General features: G+C 49.1%; 2 protein-coding genes across 3 annotated transcripts; both read right to left on the bottom strand.

The window, feature by feature from the left end:
* Positions 1-1,841: 1,841 nt before the first annotated feature.
* Positions 1,842-12,667, bottom strand: BMI1 (BMI1 proto-oncogene, polycomb ring finger). 2 transcript variants are annotated; one of them, XM_068212733.1, is made up of 10 exons: positions 11,998-12,667; positions 6,869-7,002; positions 6,361-6,457; positions 5,596-5,651; positions 5,423-5,473; positions 5,052-5,160; positions 4,916-4,961; positions 4,272-4,370; positions 3,855-3,935; positions 1,842-3,769 (listed from the first exon to the last, which is right to left on the bottom strand). In XM_068212733.1, exons 2-10 carry the CDS (start codon positions 6,978-6,980, stop codon positions 3,440-3,442), a joined length of 981 nt encoding a protein of 326 aa, XP_068068834.1. In that variant the 5' UTR covers positions 6,981-7,002; positions 11,998-12,667; the 3' UTR covers positions 1,842-3,439. The 2 variants fall into 2 exon arrangements, with proteins under 2 accessions (XP_068068834.1, XP_068068842.1); XM_068212741.1 differs by lacking the exon at positions 11,998-12,667 and adding an exon at positions 7,511-7,641.
* Positions 12,668-13,935: 1,268 nt separating this feature from the next.
* COMMD3 (COMM domain containing 3) lies at positions 13,936-17,458 on the bottom strand. Its single transcript, XM_068212749.1, has 8 exons — positions 17,278-17,458; positions 16,323-16,434; positions 16,155-16,218; positions 16,032-16,066; positions 15,660-15,720; positions 15,518-15,574; positions 15,360-15,419; positions 13,936-14,302 (listed from the first exon to the last, which is right to left on the bottom strand). Exons 1-8 carry the CDS (start codon positions 17,408-17,410, stop codon positions 14,243-14,245), a joined length of 582 nt encoding a protein of 193 aa, XP_068068850.1. The 5' UTR covers positions 17,411-17,458; the 3' UTR covers positions 13,936-14,242.
* Positions 17,459-17,682: the final 224 nt, after the last annotated feature.

Below are 17,682 nucleotides of genomic sequence, written 5' to 3'. Positions count from 1 at the left end.
TCCTGGAGCTCCCCCGGTGCTGCCCGGGTCACCGGCGCCGCGGCGGTGCCGCCCGCCGCTTCCCTCTCCTGCCCACGGGACGCTGCCGGTGTCGGAAATCTGTCGGCGGTACCCGCCCGCCAGCGTCGGCTTTCTGGAAGTCATGGGCGCAGGTTGTTGAGAGAAATGGTCAGTCCTTGGAGATAACCATCTCGGCTCAGCAAGCTCGTCATGCTCCTCTTTCTCTCCCGGCACCTTTCTGCATTCCGTCTCCCTGTTTCTGACCGTCTTCTCCAGAAGCGTATCGAGCTTTTCATGCTTCCTCTCTGTTGCTTTCCCCGGGGCTGGATCCCCATTCGTGCCGGACACAAAAGCGCTGCTTGGAGCTGCAGGCAGCTGAACCAGGGCGGAAAATTTGGTCGGACGAAGACAGAAAAACATCCTTTTCCAGCCGGCACAGACCACTCCTGCCTCTATCCTTGACCAGGTTGCTTGTTGAACAAGCTCAGGAAAACGCTGCAGACTTCACCTTTATCCCTCCATCTATATAAACGCAACGTTAGATAATGAAAAGATTCCTCTTACATGTACTGAGCGGAGATTTCTTTCCTTTCAGAGAGAATATAGGTATATGTGAAAGGAAAACCTGTCACTATGTATATGCAAAGGAAAATATTGTGAAACCGGGAAAGCTGACATAGCAACTTCACAAGTAGAACACCAAGATGCTATCTTTGATCGTCCTCCCAGTTGTGCTTAGCAGTATATAAGCATCGCAGTGCCATCTGCGCAGGGCCAGCAGCAAAACAAAAGTTTCACATGGCAGCACAAACATCCTCGGCGGCTTTTGCAGCTCGGCAAGAGAGCTACTAGAGCGTTTGTTCTTGTTCAGACAGGAGATGTCAAAGTGGGAGAGGTCGAAAATACTGTAAGAGCTTAGTAAACCCCGAAGGGAAATATCCAACTCCTGTTTCACTGCCGAGTGCTTCACGGGCACTTCACAAAGACCGAGATTAGCTCCGTATTGATGCTAGAAGTAGTGATTAACTGCTATTTCGAGTAAAATTAAGCACATTTTGATCAGTGTGCTAACATACAAGCCTCTGCTGCAGGTTCAGTGCTGGTTTTTGGGCGAAATAATTCAACCAGTACAGTGTGATTCACTCATATAGGTGAGGCAATCATGCCAAGATAGACATTCAGTGGCATTGAGAGGTATCTTTCTATTAAAACGTATTTAGTTCCACTAAGGCTTTACAAGTAATCCAGGGTAGCACAGGCAGAGTATTGCACTCGCCATCACAAAAATCAAGGTCTTCCCTTCCCGGACAGCGCAGTTTAACAGGGGCTAAGTTTGAACAGAGAGGAGACAAAACCTGTGGCTGACGGGGATGTGAGGATGAACCATTTGCTTATTTTCAGGAATAAATCGGGGTCAAAAGCAAATGTTTTCAAGACAGGCAACCAAAACAAATCACTACAATTTCTAGGTGTTTTTTTTCCTCCATTTGTTATTTTAGTGTGCTATACTGTACTGTTCACTAAAGTACTTGGTACATCCAGAAATACTTCCCATGAGAACAAGATGTTTATCCTTTAACACCACATTATCAACAGAGGTAATTTGCTACTTTTCAATGAATTATCCCTTTTATTTGTTTATTTCTTTGATCAGCTATAAATGAAAGTTATTCGTGTATATAAAACTGAAGTTTTTACTGTTGAAATTGAACTGTACATGTTTACTACAGGAAAAAAATATCAACTCTTGTTTAACAAGACATATACATCAATAAGCAATAACCTTGTGGAGGATTTGCAATCACCTGGTCTATAAAAACAAGCAGGACAAGTAACAGCAATTTATATGCAAAAGTAATGATTTAATGACTATAAGCAAGACAAAGCAATAAGAATTGTGCTTCTTTTGCAGACTGGAGACAATGAAATGTTGAACTACAATTTTTCCGTACAAACATGAAACAATATCCATATAGAATAAACACCCTCACAAATGTATAACTGATGGGTGATGAACACACACAAAGTTCGACCAAAGCAAAGCACAAACTGAAGAGTGTTCCGGGCTGTTCATATTTTATGGTGGAAAAGTTCCTCCTACTGAAAAAACCCCACCCATAGAAGCCTCTAATAAAATGCACCTACTTGCAGGCCATTAAAGAGAAGGCATTCTCCACAATTTATTGGAAATATTAAAGTACCAGTTAAATTTTAATGAAGTTAGTACTGTACCATATACATATATATTATAACAAATTTAGATAAAATGCCTTCATCCAGCCACTTGCTGGTTCCTTAAAATTTATATCAAATAGTTTATGGCTTCTATAATGATTCCATGTGCTTTTAGAAACACAGTCCCACCACACCAAATAATAAAAAGGTAATCAAACAGGTCTAAAACTTCCATGCCCCTTGATTTCTTTTTTTCACTGTATCACTTCAACATTTGGTAAAGTAAAAATATTCCACTTGGAAGAAAAAAAAAAAAGACAAAGCAAGTAAAATCCTTTTAAGATTGCCAATTGCCTCCAGGTTATCAGAGACTTGAATGTGCTTCCCCAATACTGTAGCTCTCACACACAACGTGTTTCTTGCAGTATGAGCAAAGCTCAAACAGGCGGCATCTGCAAGGGTCGAACCTGTTTAGAAATTTAACAACCATATCATGAGTGCATGAAACACAATATTTTCTTTATAGTATTTATAAATATATCATACAATACTGTTTCCTGTTATGTCATATACCAATATGGCATTGTACAATAAGCATAATGCCATCTGATTCTTACAAAAGCGAATCATTTAAACAAGTCAGTAAATAAAACGGTAATACCCGCTTTTAGGCATACAGATTGTAAAACTGAAGTTTTCTTTTGATCGGTTCTGCGCAGCAACAGAGAAGTAAAAGATGCAACATAAGAATCAAAATGGCTAATACGCAAAAATTGTTATTCACAGTGACATGGCTACATATATGCATTCTTCTATGCATATTCTCTCAATTTTGTTGGATTTCAAGATGAAAAAGCACTTGCTTTCTACAGGTTCACAAAACAGTATAAGAACAATAACAATCAAAGAGAACGCAATGGAGGAGTTAGTCTGGATTAACAAACTACTTCCCAGGATTTGTATTGACTTCTGGAGACTCCTGGCTCCAGATGATGGGGACAGAAACAACTCCACATCATTCAGAACAGGTGAAGGTGTAACTTTCGTTTGTTTCCCAGTCCTCTGAAAAATTTACATTTCAATCTTGCGTTTCCAATAACGTCCATCCTGAATGTCACCTAGTCCGCCTTTTATAGCCAAGTTCAGTGTTACTACAAAAGAAAGCAATTTGGATGATAGTCACATGGATTAGCATCTATAAAGCTGTAATGGCATGGAGAGATCTATATAAAGGAGGGGTGAGGGTGGTAGCCTGGTTGGCACATCAACCAGATGAAGTGGCTGAGGAGCCATTTATTGATGTTTTCCGAGCTCTGTTGGTAAAGGAGGACTGGTGGTTACTGCTGGGGCTGCTGCTGGTGCCATTCATGGTGCTGGAGATGTGGGGGAACTGGGGGTGAGGAGACTGGACTGGCGTGCTGGGGCTGGGCAAACAGGAGGAGGTGGAGGGGATGCCTCCTGCTGGGCTGCTTGCCTTGTCGCTCCCAGAGTCACTTTCCAGCTCCCCACTATTATTCAAGCCTTCCCTCTGGTGACTGATCTTCATCCTCTTGCAAGTAGGTCGGACCCGGTATTTCAAGGGCAGAGGCCCATTCTGCAAAGCAAAAGGAAGACCCTGGTAAGTGCCCTGCCCAGGCCATGACCTGCACCCTCCCAGGAGGCACACTGGAAATACTCACCCGCCTCCAGGTATAGATGTAGGCAATATCCATTAGGGTGTAGTAATCCTTCAGAGGCTCCTCTTCATACATCACATCGATCTGTTCAAGATATGAACCCTTGCATTAAGGGGCATCCAGGCACTTACCTCTAGCACATGACTGCTCTGAGGTAAAAGTAGCCCCACTGTCACAGATATCACAAACACATCAAGGAGCAATTTCTTAATACTTTGGTATTTACAGCACTAAAAAAATTACGTCACCAAACTCTACAGACAGATATTTTAAAAATAAACCAAATAATGTATGGCACACACCAGAAATACTTGGCTGTTTCCACTTGCTGGGACCGGCTGTAATGAGAAAATGAGTTCTACCAAAAACAACCCCCAAAACCCCAAACAAACAAACAAATCACTCTTCCCCCATGGGTACCTGGAAAGTGTTAGGTATATCCATCTTACTCCGCAGGAACTTTCTTAGATGCATCACTGTCATTGCTGCTGGGCAGCGCAAGTATCTTTTGTCATTCACCTAGTGGCATAGCAAAGAAAATCAGTCTGCTGAGAATGAGCCATTACTCCCACCAACCTTGTATTCTAGCATTTCGTGTTGAAAAAAGCGCACCTTACTAAATTATGAACTGTAATACAATGATGCCTGCTGTCTTAGAGGGCACATCAGAAATAAGCGGCAAATTACAGTTCCAGAGAAAGTAATTTAAAATTGTAACTAAATTAAAATGTAAATATTTGTATTATATTTAATATCTTTTTCGGGTACATACGCAATACATGTTATTTTTTTAATAAATTACTAAATATTTTCCCCAAACTTTGACAAAAAATCAGATTCTGCTTTAAAAATAATACTGTGGGTATTTTGAATTTTAAAAAGTTGCCTGCATATACAGCTGTATGAAAATGTTTTACCTCTTCTGTACCTAGTGCCATGACAGGAAGTGTGCTTCTCCTTTATTCAAGACACACATACCTACATAGTTTTCTCAGCTACAAACCCGCCCCAAAGTTGTGTGTGTGTGTGATATGTTTCCCCTGGAGTAAAGGAAAGTTATTTACCTCTTCCTTTGATTTTTCTTTCTCCTTATTTCCTTTTCGCTCCAGTCTGTGAGAAGAAAGGACACAATTACAACACATAATAAATACAGGCGCTATCAAATAGGTAAACATAAAATTTTGCCATTCCGGAACTTGCCTATTCTGGTCAAAGAATTCAATGGATAAGCTTATTATCTCATCGTCTGTTATAATTCTTTTGTCTTCATCAGCCACTTCTCCCCTGTCTTCATTAGAGCCATTGGCAGCTGCACAGAAATTTCCACAATAATTTACATTTTGAAATTCAAATCAAGAAGAACTACAATTCTCAGAAACAAGAAAAAAAAATCTTCACAGTAAGATAATGAATGAAAGCTACCTGACTGTTAAAACAATAAACTTTTATTATGCTGACTTTACTTCTTAAAATTCTGTGACAGTAATACATCACTTGTAAGTTAAAAAGGAAACAGTAAAACATCTAGCTCAATGCCACACATATTAAAGTTGCAAACGAGAAGCTTTTACCATCAGCCGACGGATGAGCAGCATAAAAATCCCTTCTTCTTTTCATTTCATCTAGATGGAAAAGCATATATTTTTCTTTTAGTAGTTACTCTGTAACTCACGGTATTGACATAGGATAGCAGCTCTGGTTTTGTTTTTCTGCTCTTAATAAAATACCTGATTTAACTACTTACTTTTGAAAAGGCCTGGTACTAGCTTGTATACAATATCCTGTAGAGTTTTATCTGACCTGAAAAAAGAACAACCCCACAACATAAAATTAAGCAGATGAAGCAATATTTTAATCCAAATGGCAGCTCCTCACTTATAAACTTTCACAACAACGAGGCATCTTCTACAAAGTGGGAGGCCAGTCATAACAAGTTAACTTACAGGACCTTGTAATCAAACTAACCCTGCTTGCTCTAAATACCACTCTGAACTAAAACTCATCCATGTTACCACAACTGAAAAAGAAGTCTCTCAGACTGAAGGAAGGCCTTAAAAACTCCATGTCCTTCCTAGAAAGTACAGAGAGCAAAACGCAGCGCTGACAACAAAAATGTTTCTGAAAGGCAAATGATATCTTAAAGGCTTTTGCCTCTTAGTTTGGAAAGTTGCAGCAGGAGTTTTCATGACTAGGAGCTGTGGTTGGAATGATGCATGTCTTGGAGATACAGAAAGTAGAGGCAAGAACTATCGGGTGGTCGGAGAGGGAAGAGGCATCAGTGACTGGTCTATGCTAAAATAGGCCAACAAAAACATCTAGAGGCATTTTCAGTTTCAATCAGTGAAGAAACTCCAAAGAGCGCACATACACACGAGGTAGCTTGTAAATTGACAAGCCCTTTCAGATTTAAATTGCAGATGAAGAGATAACATTGACACCGACTACTGCTGGTCTCCCCATATAAAGCAAAGACGAGTGATGCAGTGTGCACTTCGCAACTTTCTCCTACCTTATATTCAAAAGCGGTCGAGTTTTGTGAACTTGGACATCACAGATAGGACAATACTTGCTGGTCTCCAAGTAACGCACGATACAAGTCTTACAAACTGTAAGTCAAACACCACAGGCTTTTAGTGATGCTCCTAGGTGCCGCTCAGATATGCATAGATAAAGGTGCGATTTTCTAAACTATGCAAGCTAGAGCAAATCGTCCATTGTCATCAACATGCTGCTTAAGCTAAACAACTACCCAAATAAGCCGCAATTACCATGAAAAGGAGACGCTTATAGCACATATATTATTACTTTAACAAAGACCGTAGGGCCGTCCTCAGAAAATCTGCACCGCGGCTGGAACACCTACTTCCCCTCCCGTCGGGGAGGAGGAGGGCATCGGTCTCGAGCCCCTCGGGGGGTTTGGGCTTGGAAGGAATTTTTTTTTTTCGTGTGTGTTCCCGGGACGCCGGGAAAGGAGGGAAGCGGCGGGGGAAAAACGCGGAGCGCCCGGTCGTACTTACAGGAGTGGAGGCACTCTATGATGGTTGTTGCATCAATGAAGTACCCGCCGCAGAGCACGCACATGAGATGGGGGTTTAGCTCGGTTATTTTGATTCTGGTTGTTCGGTGCATTTTGGCGTGGCGAGGAGCGGTTCTGAAAGACACACACACACACAGAGGACCGGTCAGCGGGGACAAGCACGGCGGCGTCCCAGGTGCCGCGGTCCGGCGCATCCCCTTCCCCCGTGCATCGCATCGCATCCCCCGGCGCAGAGGAAGACCAAGCGCGGAAGACGAAGGCGGCGGCGGCGCGGGGCCGGGTGGCGGGCGAGGGCCGGTCCCGAGGCCGGCGGGGCGTCCCCGCATCGCACCGGGCCGGCCTGGGCGCAGCCCCGCGGAGGGGCGGTCGTTCCGCGGCACCCACCTCGCCGTTCCCCGGCGGGCACGGGCAATTCCCGCGGCGCGGCGGCACCGGCCGGCTCGGGCTGCGCGGGCGGCTCGGCGGCGATGCGGCGGGGAGCTCCGGGGGCGACACGGCGGGCACCGGGCTGCCGGCGAGCAGCACAAAGGGGAACCAGCGCCTCCCGGTGCGGCTGCCCTGGCATTTCCGGAGCGCGGGGAGGGGCGGCGGGGGGAGGGACGGAGGGGGGGGACACACGCACCTCGGAGCGGGGCCGGGCACCGGGGCGGCGGGGCCGGCCCGCCGGGGGGGTCCGGGCGGCTGCCGCTGCGGCTCGGTGCCGATCCGGATCTGCTCCGCTCTCCGAGGGGGTTGCTATAGCAACTTACACTTACACTTGGCATCCTGCCACCGCTGGGAACACACGAGAGCCGGGCGGGGGGCGGCCGGGGGGGCGGGCCGGGCCGGGCCGGGCCGGGCCAGGGGGTGGGACGCGAGGCCCGGGGGCTGGCGGAGGGGGTGGAGGAACCAAGAAGCCCGCGGGGGTCTGGGAGCCCGGCTGCGAAGGGAGGGGAGGGGGAGGGCGGGAGCGGGCCGGGCGGGGTCGGGTGGCACAGCCCGGAGGGTGCCCGGGCGCGGTGCGGGGCAGCCCGGCCGGCGGGGGCGGCCCCGGGCTTTGGGGTCTCAGCCTGGCGGAGGCGAGTGCCAGAAGCTCCTCCCGAGCCTCGGCCATTTCGGATCCTCTCAGGGGCCTCTCTCCACGTCGACTCGGTGCGAGGAGCTGGTCTGAGATAGCTCCTCTCCCCCTCCGCTCCCTCCATCCGGCGAGCAAAACCACGCCGCGCTCCCGGGGACCGAGCCCCCTGCACCGCCAGTGGGGTGCCGAGCCCCAGCTCCCGCTCCACCGCGCCGGCATCCCGGCTCCCTCCTTCTCTGCTTTCCTCACTTTTCTCCTTCCTACCTTTCCCTCACTCCCAACTCTTTTTCTCTCTTTCTTTCCTTCTCCCACCTTTTGACGCTTGGTTGAAAATCATCCCGCGGACGAAGAAAGCGCGGTGCAAAGTTTTGCAAAAGGTGTAAGGAGATTTGCATCACCAGAGTAAGGTGCTTGGACGGGAGAAAACAAGTCTCCGGATACTTAAGTAACCCCCCTTTTCAGCAATAAAGCACACCGAGAAGGGGGAAAAAGCCCAAGCCGACTTTAAACAGTACATTAGTGACAACATGCGAAGGACCATGTGACCAGATCATTCCTAAAGCTAAATCAACACCTTGTCAACACAATGCAGAGACAAGAGTGAAAAACAAATGTCATTTTCATAGTCTGAAACCCATAAAACCCCATCGGATGCACTGGCACCAACGCTAGATGCATACACACTGTTTAAAATGAGAGGGAATAACAGATAAAGGGAAAAGCACACACAGGGAAAAATCCCTGTCAGCCACGTCAATTGTAGAGTAAATTATTTTCTGTCAACAGATCCTGAAAAACGTAATGTAACAACATTGCTCCAGTCCAAGCTATTAATTTCCCCAGGTCAGTGCTCCCAAGCACACCAGTTCCTGTCCTTGGTCCCCTCTTCTCCCAAGGCAGAGCTTGCGAGACACCTCTCACCGCAGCACCGTATGCTCAGATGCGAGCAGCCACTCGCAAACTTCAATGTTAGGCAGCGGGGAAAAGAAAAAAAAGTTAAAAAAAAAAAAAAAAGTGGCAACACAGTAAGGCTTCTAAAAGCTTTGAACGTCAGCCAAACTGACCAGGACAGGGGTACAATATTCGTCAGAAGTGTGCACAGCGCCAACGAGCGACCCCGACCAGGAAACTTCTCTTGTTGCTGCAGAACCCTTGAATGAACAGCAGATAAAACTCCCCAACATCAAACCATAGCCGGCCAGCACAAAGAAAAGCAAAGTTCCAGAAGCACCAAGCCAGACCAGGTCCCCAAAGCTGTTCCCAGCACCGTGTGGGAAAGCAAGACCCCCGCTGCATTGTACTGCGGTTTAAATGTCGCTTCCAGGGTCCCTGACCCTCTGCGTCTTCCTTTTAAACTGATACCGAGGTTTTGCTTTTCCCAGAAAAGGCAGAGACGGAGTTACTGCACGCCTCCCTGAAGAACCCAGCGCCCTGAAGCTGGCGGCTCTGCAGTCCCTTTAGGTACTTACACATGGACAGCTTTCACGGTTCTGTGTTTTATTTGTTCAAGTCACTACCTTATAATTCATAAATATCTAAACCAAAAAAAAAAAAGAAAAAAAAAACCCCCAGCAGTGACCGAGGTCACACAAGTCGGCTGACCGAGAATTCCTTCCCAGCCCTGACAGACTGGGACAAACCTTTCAAGACACTAACGCGTTTATTTCACGCAGGCGAAGCCCCTTCCTAAATGGAGGGGGATTAAATTCAACCGTGAAACCTGTTTTGTCGAAGCAACCCCTAAATGCGGATTATTTATTGCCCAAAGTTAGCACATTTTCAACGTGCTATGAGCTATCTTGAAAATCAGTGATTTTTCCCAGCGAGCTGAACTAGGCATTTAATTTGTCCCCAAAAGCCACCCGCACAGGCACACGCGTGTCTGTGCCTGCGGGGATGTAACATGAACGCAGCACATTTTACTACATCAGCCTGAGTTTAATATCTTGCTACGAGGGAAACCCTTTCAGATGTTTTTTTCTGCTCCTGCTGATCGCACGGTGAATGCCAACACTTCACAGAAATACAAACAGCCTCTTAGCCAGGACAATATATATTTACACACTGACACATGGAACAACTAAACGTAAAATATATGTGGATAATACCTGCTACAAGTAACCACTGCCAGCCAACCGATTATACAGAGGCCTTAAACAAGTTATGTCAAAATGAAGAAAAATAGAAGTGCATTCTCCTGCTAAGAATCAACTACATTATTAAAAATCCATAAAGGCAATAAGCTATCAAACCTTGCTTGACAGGTCTCTAACAGAAAATACATACATAAAAAAATAGAAGCATCGCTCGGGTAGGTTTGTGTACTTTGTACCCATCTCCTCTCGGAAAACTCTCATCAGGAATAAAGCAGCCTTCATTCTACATCTTCACCCATTATCAGCCAGAGCCACTTGTACTATCGAGCCTGTTATTACTCTTTCGCTTAAGAATGGCCGCATATGTTTTAAAGGAGAGGACAGTAGTTCTTTCAGAGGAGGCACACGAACCTCAAGTATCTCTGCGCAACTCGCTGTAGCGAGAAAAGACCTGAATATTGGCAACAGAGTGCAAAATGACCCTAGTCTCTTAAATCGCCTCCCTGGGACCAAGCGTAAGACACAATCTATCCACTTTTAAAAATACAGTAAAATGTTTATTTTGTAATATCCAAGCGATCAGGTAGGTCAAGACTTCGTGTCTCTGGCAAACTGCAACACAAGTTTCAGTTTCCAGGACGGGCTGCACAGAGTCACTCAAAGTAGTTTTACTGGACTGTACTGAACGTCCCTGGTCTTAGGGACAGTCCCACAACAGAAGCTGCTCTCACCACTACAGACTAGGCAAAAAAATTCTTTTAGCGACAAGCTTGCAAATGGGCACACATGCCCAGGTTTTCTTCGAATTTCCTGGAGAGTGGAGGAGTGAATCAAAGTTTTTAGAGGCTAAAAAGTTACTGCCTCACTTTTATGGAAATGCGATTTTTTCCCTGCTTCTTTTCACCTGATTATTTGCAAATGTTTACAGCAGACACACAGAAACATCCCGCTTTATATATTACCAAGGCCATTCAATTATAAAAACATAACACCAGCAACTTTCAAGTGCTGCCCATAAGCAGCACGAGGAGCCCACTCGTGACATCTTTAAGATCTGACAAAGCATTTCATGTAAATTTACCCTTCCCGGGCTGAGGGTAAAAAAAATACCAACCAGAGAAAAGAAATTCACACACACCACCCCCCCTCCGCGTCCCGCAGACACATCACCTTTGCTCCAAAGGCTCAGCAAACCGCTCGCCCCAGCTCCCCAAGACCGCATTAAAAGTGCTATTCTTACCCCCCAAAAAAGTTATTTCTCTGCGTTGACCACCCTTTGCCTCTCCCAGTAGGCACAAACCCCTAAAGTTCAGCATTTAGAGCAGAAATGTAAGAGGAGACATTGGAAACAACTGGGAACCGCCATCTTACAACCCATCCAATTTCACAGAAGTACTTGTCCAACTTAAGTTAATAACATTTTCTGCTGGGTGCCCCGGCGCCTAACAACCCCCCCAGGAGGAGCGCTACCCCCCACTGGCTCCGTCTCTATAAAATGGGTGCATTATCTGACATTTTAACCCCCCCCAGACACATTTCTTTCGGGGAGGACTGAAATCACTTGACCCAGGCAGCTCCAGATTTCACGAACGTCCCTGTTTAATCAAAATCTGCCTTTAAACAAAGGGCGCTCGGGCCGGGCTGGCAGCAGGGTCGGGAAATATAAATATTCTCCTCGGGGGCCATGTGCATAGAAAGGTTTTAGGGGGCGTCTGGAGAAAGAAAGGAACTAAAATTTGCAAATGTGGGTGCGTAACGCGAGCGAGTGCACAGGCTGCTGCTGCTGCGTGTCTGTATGTGTGTGTGTGGCTAGAGCAGCCTGTCAGCGCTTTTCCCATACGGAGAGCTCGGGGGACACCTAGGCGCCCCTTTGCAGCCCCCAAACCGGCCGAAAACCGCCGCCGAGCCCCCTTCGCCCCCCGCCCCTGGTAAGGCGACACCTCGCTTCATACGTACCCGGAAAACGGAGCCGGTTGGTGATGATCGGAGCGGCCAAAAAAGACAATGAAAGTTAAAAGTCGTTCAGCAGAAAATGAATGTGAGCCAAGCGGCCATCTTGAAATGAACTGCAGACGCTGTCAATTGCAATAAGCTTATTGCCGCCGCCGCCGCTGCGCTCCGCTCATTTTAGTTACAGAACGCCCGGGTCTCCTCCGCTCCTCGCGGGCCCTTCTCGCTCGCTCCCTCGCTCTCTCGCTCTCTCCGAGTTGGCCGCCCGGGCGGCTCAGGCGCTGGGAGCGCACAGTCTCCCCGGTCCGGATGGGTCCTCTCTCCACCAGCCCATTGTCTCTCCCTCTGCCCCCCGCTCCGCCTCGCGGCCTCTCTCGCGTTCCTTCTTTTATTATTATTGTTATTATTACGAGTATTATTGTTGTTGTTATTTCATAGTTGGTGGCGGGGACCCGGGGAGGGAAGGAGGGCGGGCGGGCGGGCGGGAGGAGGGCGGAGGAGGGAAGAATGCAACGCTGAAGGCACACAGTGGAAACTGACACCGTCCCCAAAATGGCTCGGAGTTCGCCCGCCCCGCCAGCGTCACGTGGGGCGCCTCATTCCTTAAGGGCGGCCTGGGAATTAGCGGCGCTGCCGCCGGGGCCCGGCAGCCTCCCCGTGACCCAATCCCGCAACCCGGCCGCCTCCTCCCCCTCCGCCTCCCCCCTCCGCTCCCTCCCTCCCCTCCCCCGCCCGCCACCCCCTCCCTTCCCTCCCTCCTCCTTTCCTCCCTCCCTCCCCTCCCCCCGGCCCTGCACGCGCTCGCCCGCGCGCCGCCGATGCCTCCTTTTCCTCCTTTTCCTCACCGCCCGCCCCGACCCCCGGCCCCGCTCCGCGGCTCCCGCCCGCCGCAGCCCCAGTGCCTCCCGCCCTCCTTCTCCGCGCTCCCTCCGCCCGCGCCGCGGCTCCGCTGCAGCCACCGCGCTCTCCGCTCTCGCCCCGCGCTGCCCTCTCCATCCTCCCCGCGCCGCAGCCCCACAGCCCGCACGCCCTCCGGCCCCACACGCCGCCCGTCACCCTGCCCGCGCAGCCCTCGCCTCCCTCCGCGCACTTGTTGCGCGCTCCCGCCCCCGGCCGCCCCGTCCCGCCGCGGAGGGAGCTCCGCGGGGATCCGCACCGCGGCCTCGCGCCTCCGCCACCGCGTGCGCGCGCTGCCGCGCGCCCCTCGCCCCGCCGCGCTCGCCCGGGGCCGCGCGGAGCCTCCGGCGTCGAGGCGACGCGTCCCCTCGAGGGCCGCGCGGACGCTTTTCCGCCCGAGCGGCGGCGGGAGCGGGTGTCGCGGGGACCCGCGGTGTCCCCACATCCCGCGGGCGGGACGGGCAGCCCCGGAGCGGGAGGGAGAGAACCGGGGGAAGCCTGGCGGTGCTCGCCTCCGGCGAGGATAAGACGCCGCCCGCCGCTCGGGCGCTGAGGAGCGGAGAGGAAAAAGCCCCGCTCCGCTGTGAGGGACCGGCCGCCGCCGCGCATCCTTCGCGGGGCCGCTCTCCCTCGCCGGCAGGTGCGGACGGACCGCGCCTCGGAGCCCCTCCGCACCTGCGGGCGGGAGCGAGCGGCCCCGCGGAGAGCAGCGATGCCGGGCGCGGCCCAAGGCGAGCGGGAGACGCTGGGAGCAGCCGCGCCGTCGAGCCGGAGCCGCCACCCGGCTCCGCTCCATTCCGCGGACTCTGCCGGCTTTCCGTGAGGCGCCCCGGCTCCACAAGATTAAACCGAATGCTTTCTTGCCCCCGCGCCGGGGTCCGACTTTTCCTCGTAGGAGAGATGTAAGATCGGCTGGAAATGACAAAGCGCGGCGGGCGATTTAGCAAAGGCGCCGTAGCCGCGGCATGGGAAGAAGGCATTTTTGCCTCACTGAGCTGATCTAACGTTTAGCATCTTATTTAGGTACAGCTAATTCATCCATAGAAATTGCACAACAGGCGCGAATAAACCTTTATTAGATCACAGAGAAAAATAAGCAGTGACAGTTGTAAAAATATACAAAATAAGATAGAAGGAATACTTTGATGACATGACAGTTCTGCAAATATTTAACAGGAGTTAATAAAAAAAAATTACATGAGCAGGGAATACCCAGTGCAGAAGTAAAAAATTCACTTAATTCACATCCAAGGACTTAAAAAAAACCCAGTTTGCATCAAGAGATGAAAGACATTTGTCATTTAGGATACACTTAGGAAGGAGAGTGCTTCAGCAGGCTGACACCTTCCTTCAATCACATCTGAGTCGCTCGTTCTAGACTTTTTGCAGCATCTTTTAGCTTTCCCACTAAGTCCTAAGAGATGAAATAGAGTCTTAGAATCAGCATATTTTTTAAAGGTCAGCTAGAAGAACAGAATATTTCTTTTAAACAGAGACTCAAGTGAAACCAGCACCTTGTAGTACAAAGAAGTGTTGCAACTGATGAACAATGCAAGCAAATAATTAAATAGCTCTGTATTTTACAATGTAGTCAGAAAAGTAGGAACTGAAGGAAAACACTTTTAAAAATGTATTTTCTCCTAAAATAGATCATTATTATTTACACATAGATTTTATTGGTATTGCCACAGTGGCAAATGCTGACATTTGCTTCAGACTTTGAAGTACTACATGGATTTCTAAAACACTGAGAATATTTTGAGTACAATTTTGTACTAGGACCATTCTCCAGCCAAAGCACATCAGATTTCACTATGCCAGCAAAGCGACTAGCAACACTCATTATTGACAAAAGGACAACTTTTGAGACACATTTAAAAAGAGGAGGTGTAAACCTTAAGTTTTAATATCTTGCTTTTCCTCTCCCACCAAGCCCTCTTCCCGATCCTCCACAGTTTGGTCACTTCCAAGCATTACAATACCTCTATTGTTCAGTTACACATTTAAATCGCTAAACAAAGATCAACGTTTGTTTCAGGACATTTCTTACATGTCATTAACACCACTGAAGAGCCTTCAGTTCCTTCTCTATTTTTAATCATGACACATTTAAATCACTGAATCAGCTTCTTTAATCATTTGTCTAAAGCACGGGAAATCAGAGTTTCAGAAAATGAGTTTCCTCCCACATGTACATATGGATTACAGTTATGAAAACAGACAAAATATTTATGCACGTATGTAAAACACTCCCCACACAACTATATTCAGTTGCTTCCCAACTTTATTTGAAAAGACAATAAAAATACACTTAGATAACTTTTATGGAAAATTCTCTTACCCTCCCAGTATTGTTTTTTTTTTTTTTTTTCAAGTAATAGTGTATATGATTTCATTTTGATTGGCAATTTGTTAAAAACATGTACATCCACAATTGGGGCTAAGCACAGAAAGATGAAGGAAACAAGTACCTGTAATTGCTCCATTGTACAACTAAAACTAACATCTGGGTGTGATCCTGAATCACTGTTCTGAAGGGGAAAAAAACAAAGAAACAGCAATGTCTATTTTATTTTAAAAATATATTGAAATTGCACTTTTTCCTTTGAGGGTGCTGGGAATAGAGTACCTCTACGTTTAAGGTCACCAAATAGGAAGGCTGATAAGTTTTATGAAGTTGATTGTTCTAAATTAAAAACAAAGAACATATAAAAAAGCCAGGTCTCAGTATTAAAACAGATTAAAGAAAGACCTTGATGTGTTAAAATTACCTTGATCTGATATTCCAAGCGCCAAGACACATCAGTTATATGGAGAGGAGATCTACCTATGCTGAAAGACACAATAGTTACAAGTCTCCTATGCTAAAAGAAAAGGTCATTTTCTCAAGCTGTCCATCAATAAAGAACTTTTCATGATCCTGGTAAGGCTTCCTGGGAAGTTCTAAAAGGTTATTTTAGAGTAGAACTCCAAATGAAGAAAAGTTTCAATAACTGTTTTCTAGAGTTTGTTAAAAATGCACTTTATTTTTTAATGGAACAATATTACTTACTTTAATCACCTAAAGTATGCAGAAGTGTTTTCCAGGACAGTTTCAAACTAACTGTAAGTGAAACCATGTCTCTGCTGAGCGATTGACCTACCTTCCCAATAGGACTTCCAATGCATCCTTGTTTTTCTGAAGCAAGAGAAAAAAAAATATTTACTAGGTTCAATAAATTCCTATGAAAGGAGAAAAAGTGGTATGTTGAAGTTGGTTTAAAAACCTGATATTCAGTGCAAAATTGTTCTATTCTCTCTTTGTCCAGTTTGCAGTCTTCTAGGCATGTGCTACAGGGAAAAAGAATTTATTAGTTTTCTGTTAACATTAACTCAGCAGTACACTTCTAAGTAACAACTGCTAGAAAAATGGTTTAACTTCCAAGTGTGAGTACCTTATAGCAGATATGTCAGCTTTCTGCTTCCCTGCCTCCAGAATACATGTTGCAGCCGCAGCATGGCAATGTTTTAATACTGTAGGGTCAATATCTTTCAGGTCTGGATCGTCTAAAATAAATGAATTACTGATGACACACTTATTTGCCAAACCCCAGCACACGCTACCAAAAACTGCTGCTCGCCCTTTGAACGCTATCTTTCCCACAAAAACGTCAAAATGAAACACATTTGGTGTTCCAGAGTGAAAGGACAGAGCAAGCAGGCAAGGTGTGAGGAGGTGGAGGAGAAGCTGAGGGGCTGAAGCACGGGCTGGGGCAAGCCGTACCAGGCGGGGCCGTGCGGCGCTGAGCGCCCCGCCGCCCCTACAGCTCCTTCCCATAAAAAAAAAAAAGAGGAAAACCTCAATTTCCTCTGCGAGCCCCGTCCGCGATCCTCAGCAGCCTCTTAATGGCGAGGAGCGGGACCGGGGCCACCGGCCGGGAGGGGCACCGGGACCGCCCGCCGCCCCCGTCCGGCACCGGCAGCTCCCTCGGCCCGCGGAGGCGGCGGCGGAGTCATTAACAGCGCAAAATTAATGGCACGGCCGCGCATCCTCGTGCCGGGCTTGCCGTAGGACGTGGCCACGCGCGAAAACCCCCGCGGGGTCGCAACGAGGGAATATCGCCTCCTGAGCCCAGCCCAGCCCGCGGACACGAACGCGCGGGGGTCCCTTCCCGACCCGCCCCCCTTATTTCGGACAGGTCGGCGCTTTAATGAAGCAGGCGAGCATGAGCGATGACACCCCGCGCAGCGGCACCCTGGAGCCGCCCGCGGGCAGGAGCCGCCCCGTGTGTGCGCGGGGGCAGCGCGGACACGCGCGGGGGCGGACGGAGCCCCGCGCCCGCCTGCGCGCTCCGCGGAGCGGCGCGGCCCGCATTCCCCCCCGCCCCGCCGCGCCGCGCCGCGCCTTACCCAACCCGGCCTGCGGGTGATCCAGGAGGCTGCGGAAGGCGGCGCGGAGGAGGGCGGCGAACGGGCGGCGGGGGAAGCGGCGGGGGTCGCCCAGCAGCCGCCACCCGCCCTGCGCGTACGGCGACAGCTCCATTGTGGGCGCCGTGACCTTCGACACGCGCCCACGTGACGCGCGCGCAGCTGATCGCGGGCGCGAGGCGGGGCCGCCGCCGCCGCGGGGCGGGCGCGGGCGCGGGCGGGGCGGGGCGGGGCGGGAGGCGCCGGTGCGCGGCCGCGGAGCCCCGCGCGGTCCGCGCGTCCCCGCGGGCCCCTGCCCCACCCAGCTCCGCCGCTGTCCTCTCCACCCGTGTCCCGGGCGTTGCCCCTCGCTCCTTGGGGTTCGGAGAGGGAGGTGATGCTGTTTTC

Source organism: Anomalospiza imberbis, chromosome 1 (assembly GCF_031753505.1).
Source record: "Anomalospiza imberbis isolate Cuckoo-Finch-1a 21T00152 chromosome 1, ASM3175350v1, whole genome shotgun sequence".
In the NCBI taxonomy this organism is placed as follows: domain Eukaryota; kingdom Metazoa; phylum Chordata; class Aves; order Passeriformes; family Viduidae; genus Anomalospiza; species Anomalospiza imberbis.
The sequence above is the reverse complement of the archived record's forward strand: the minus strand, read 5'-3'. Positions and strand labels throughout refer to the sequence as shown.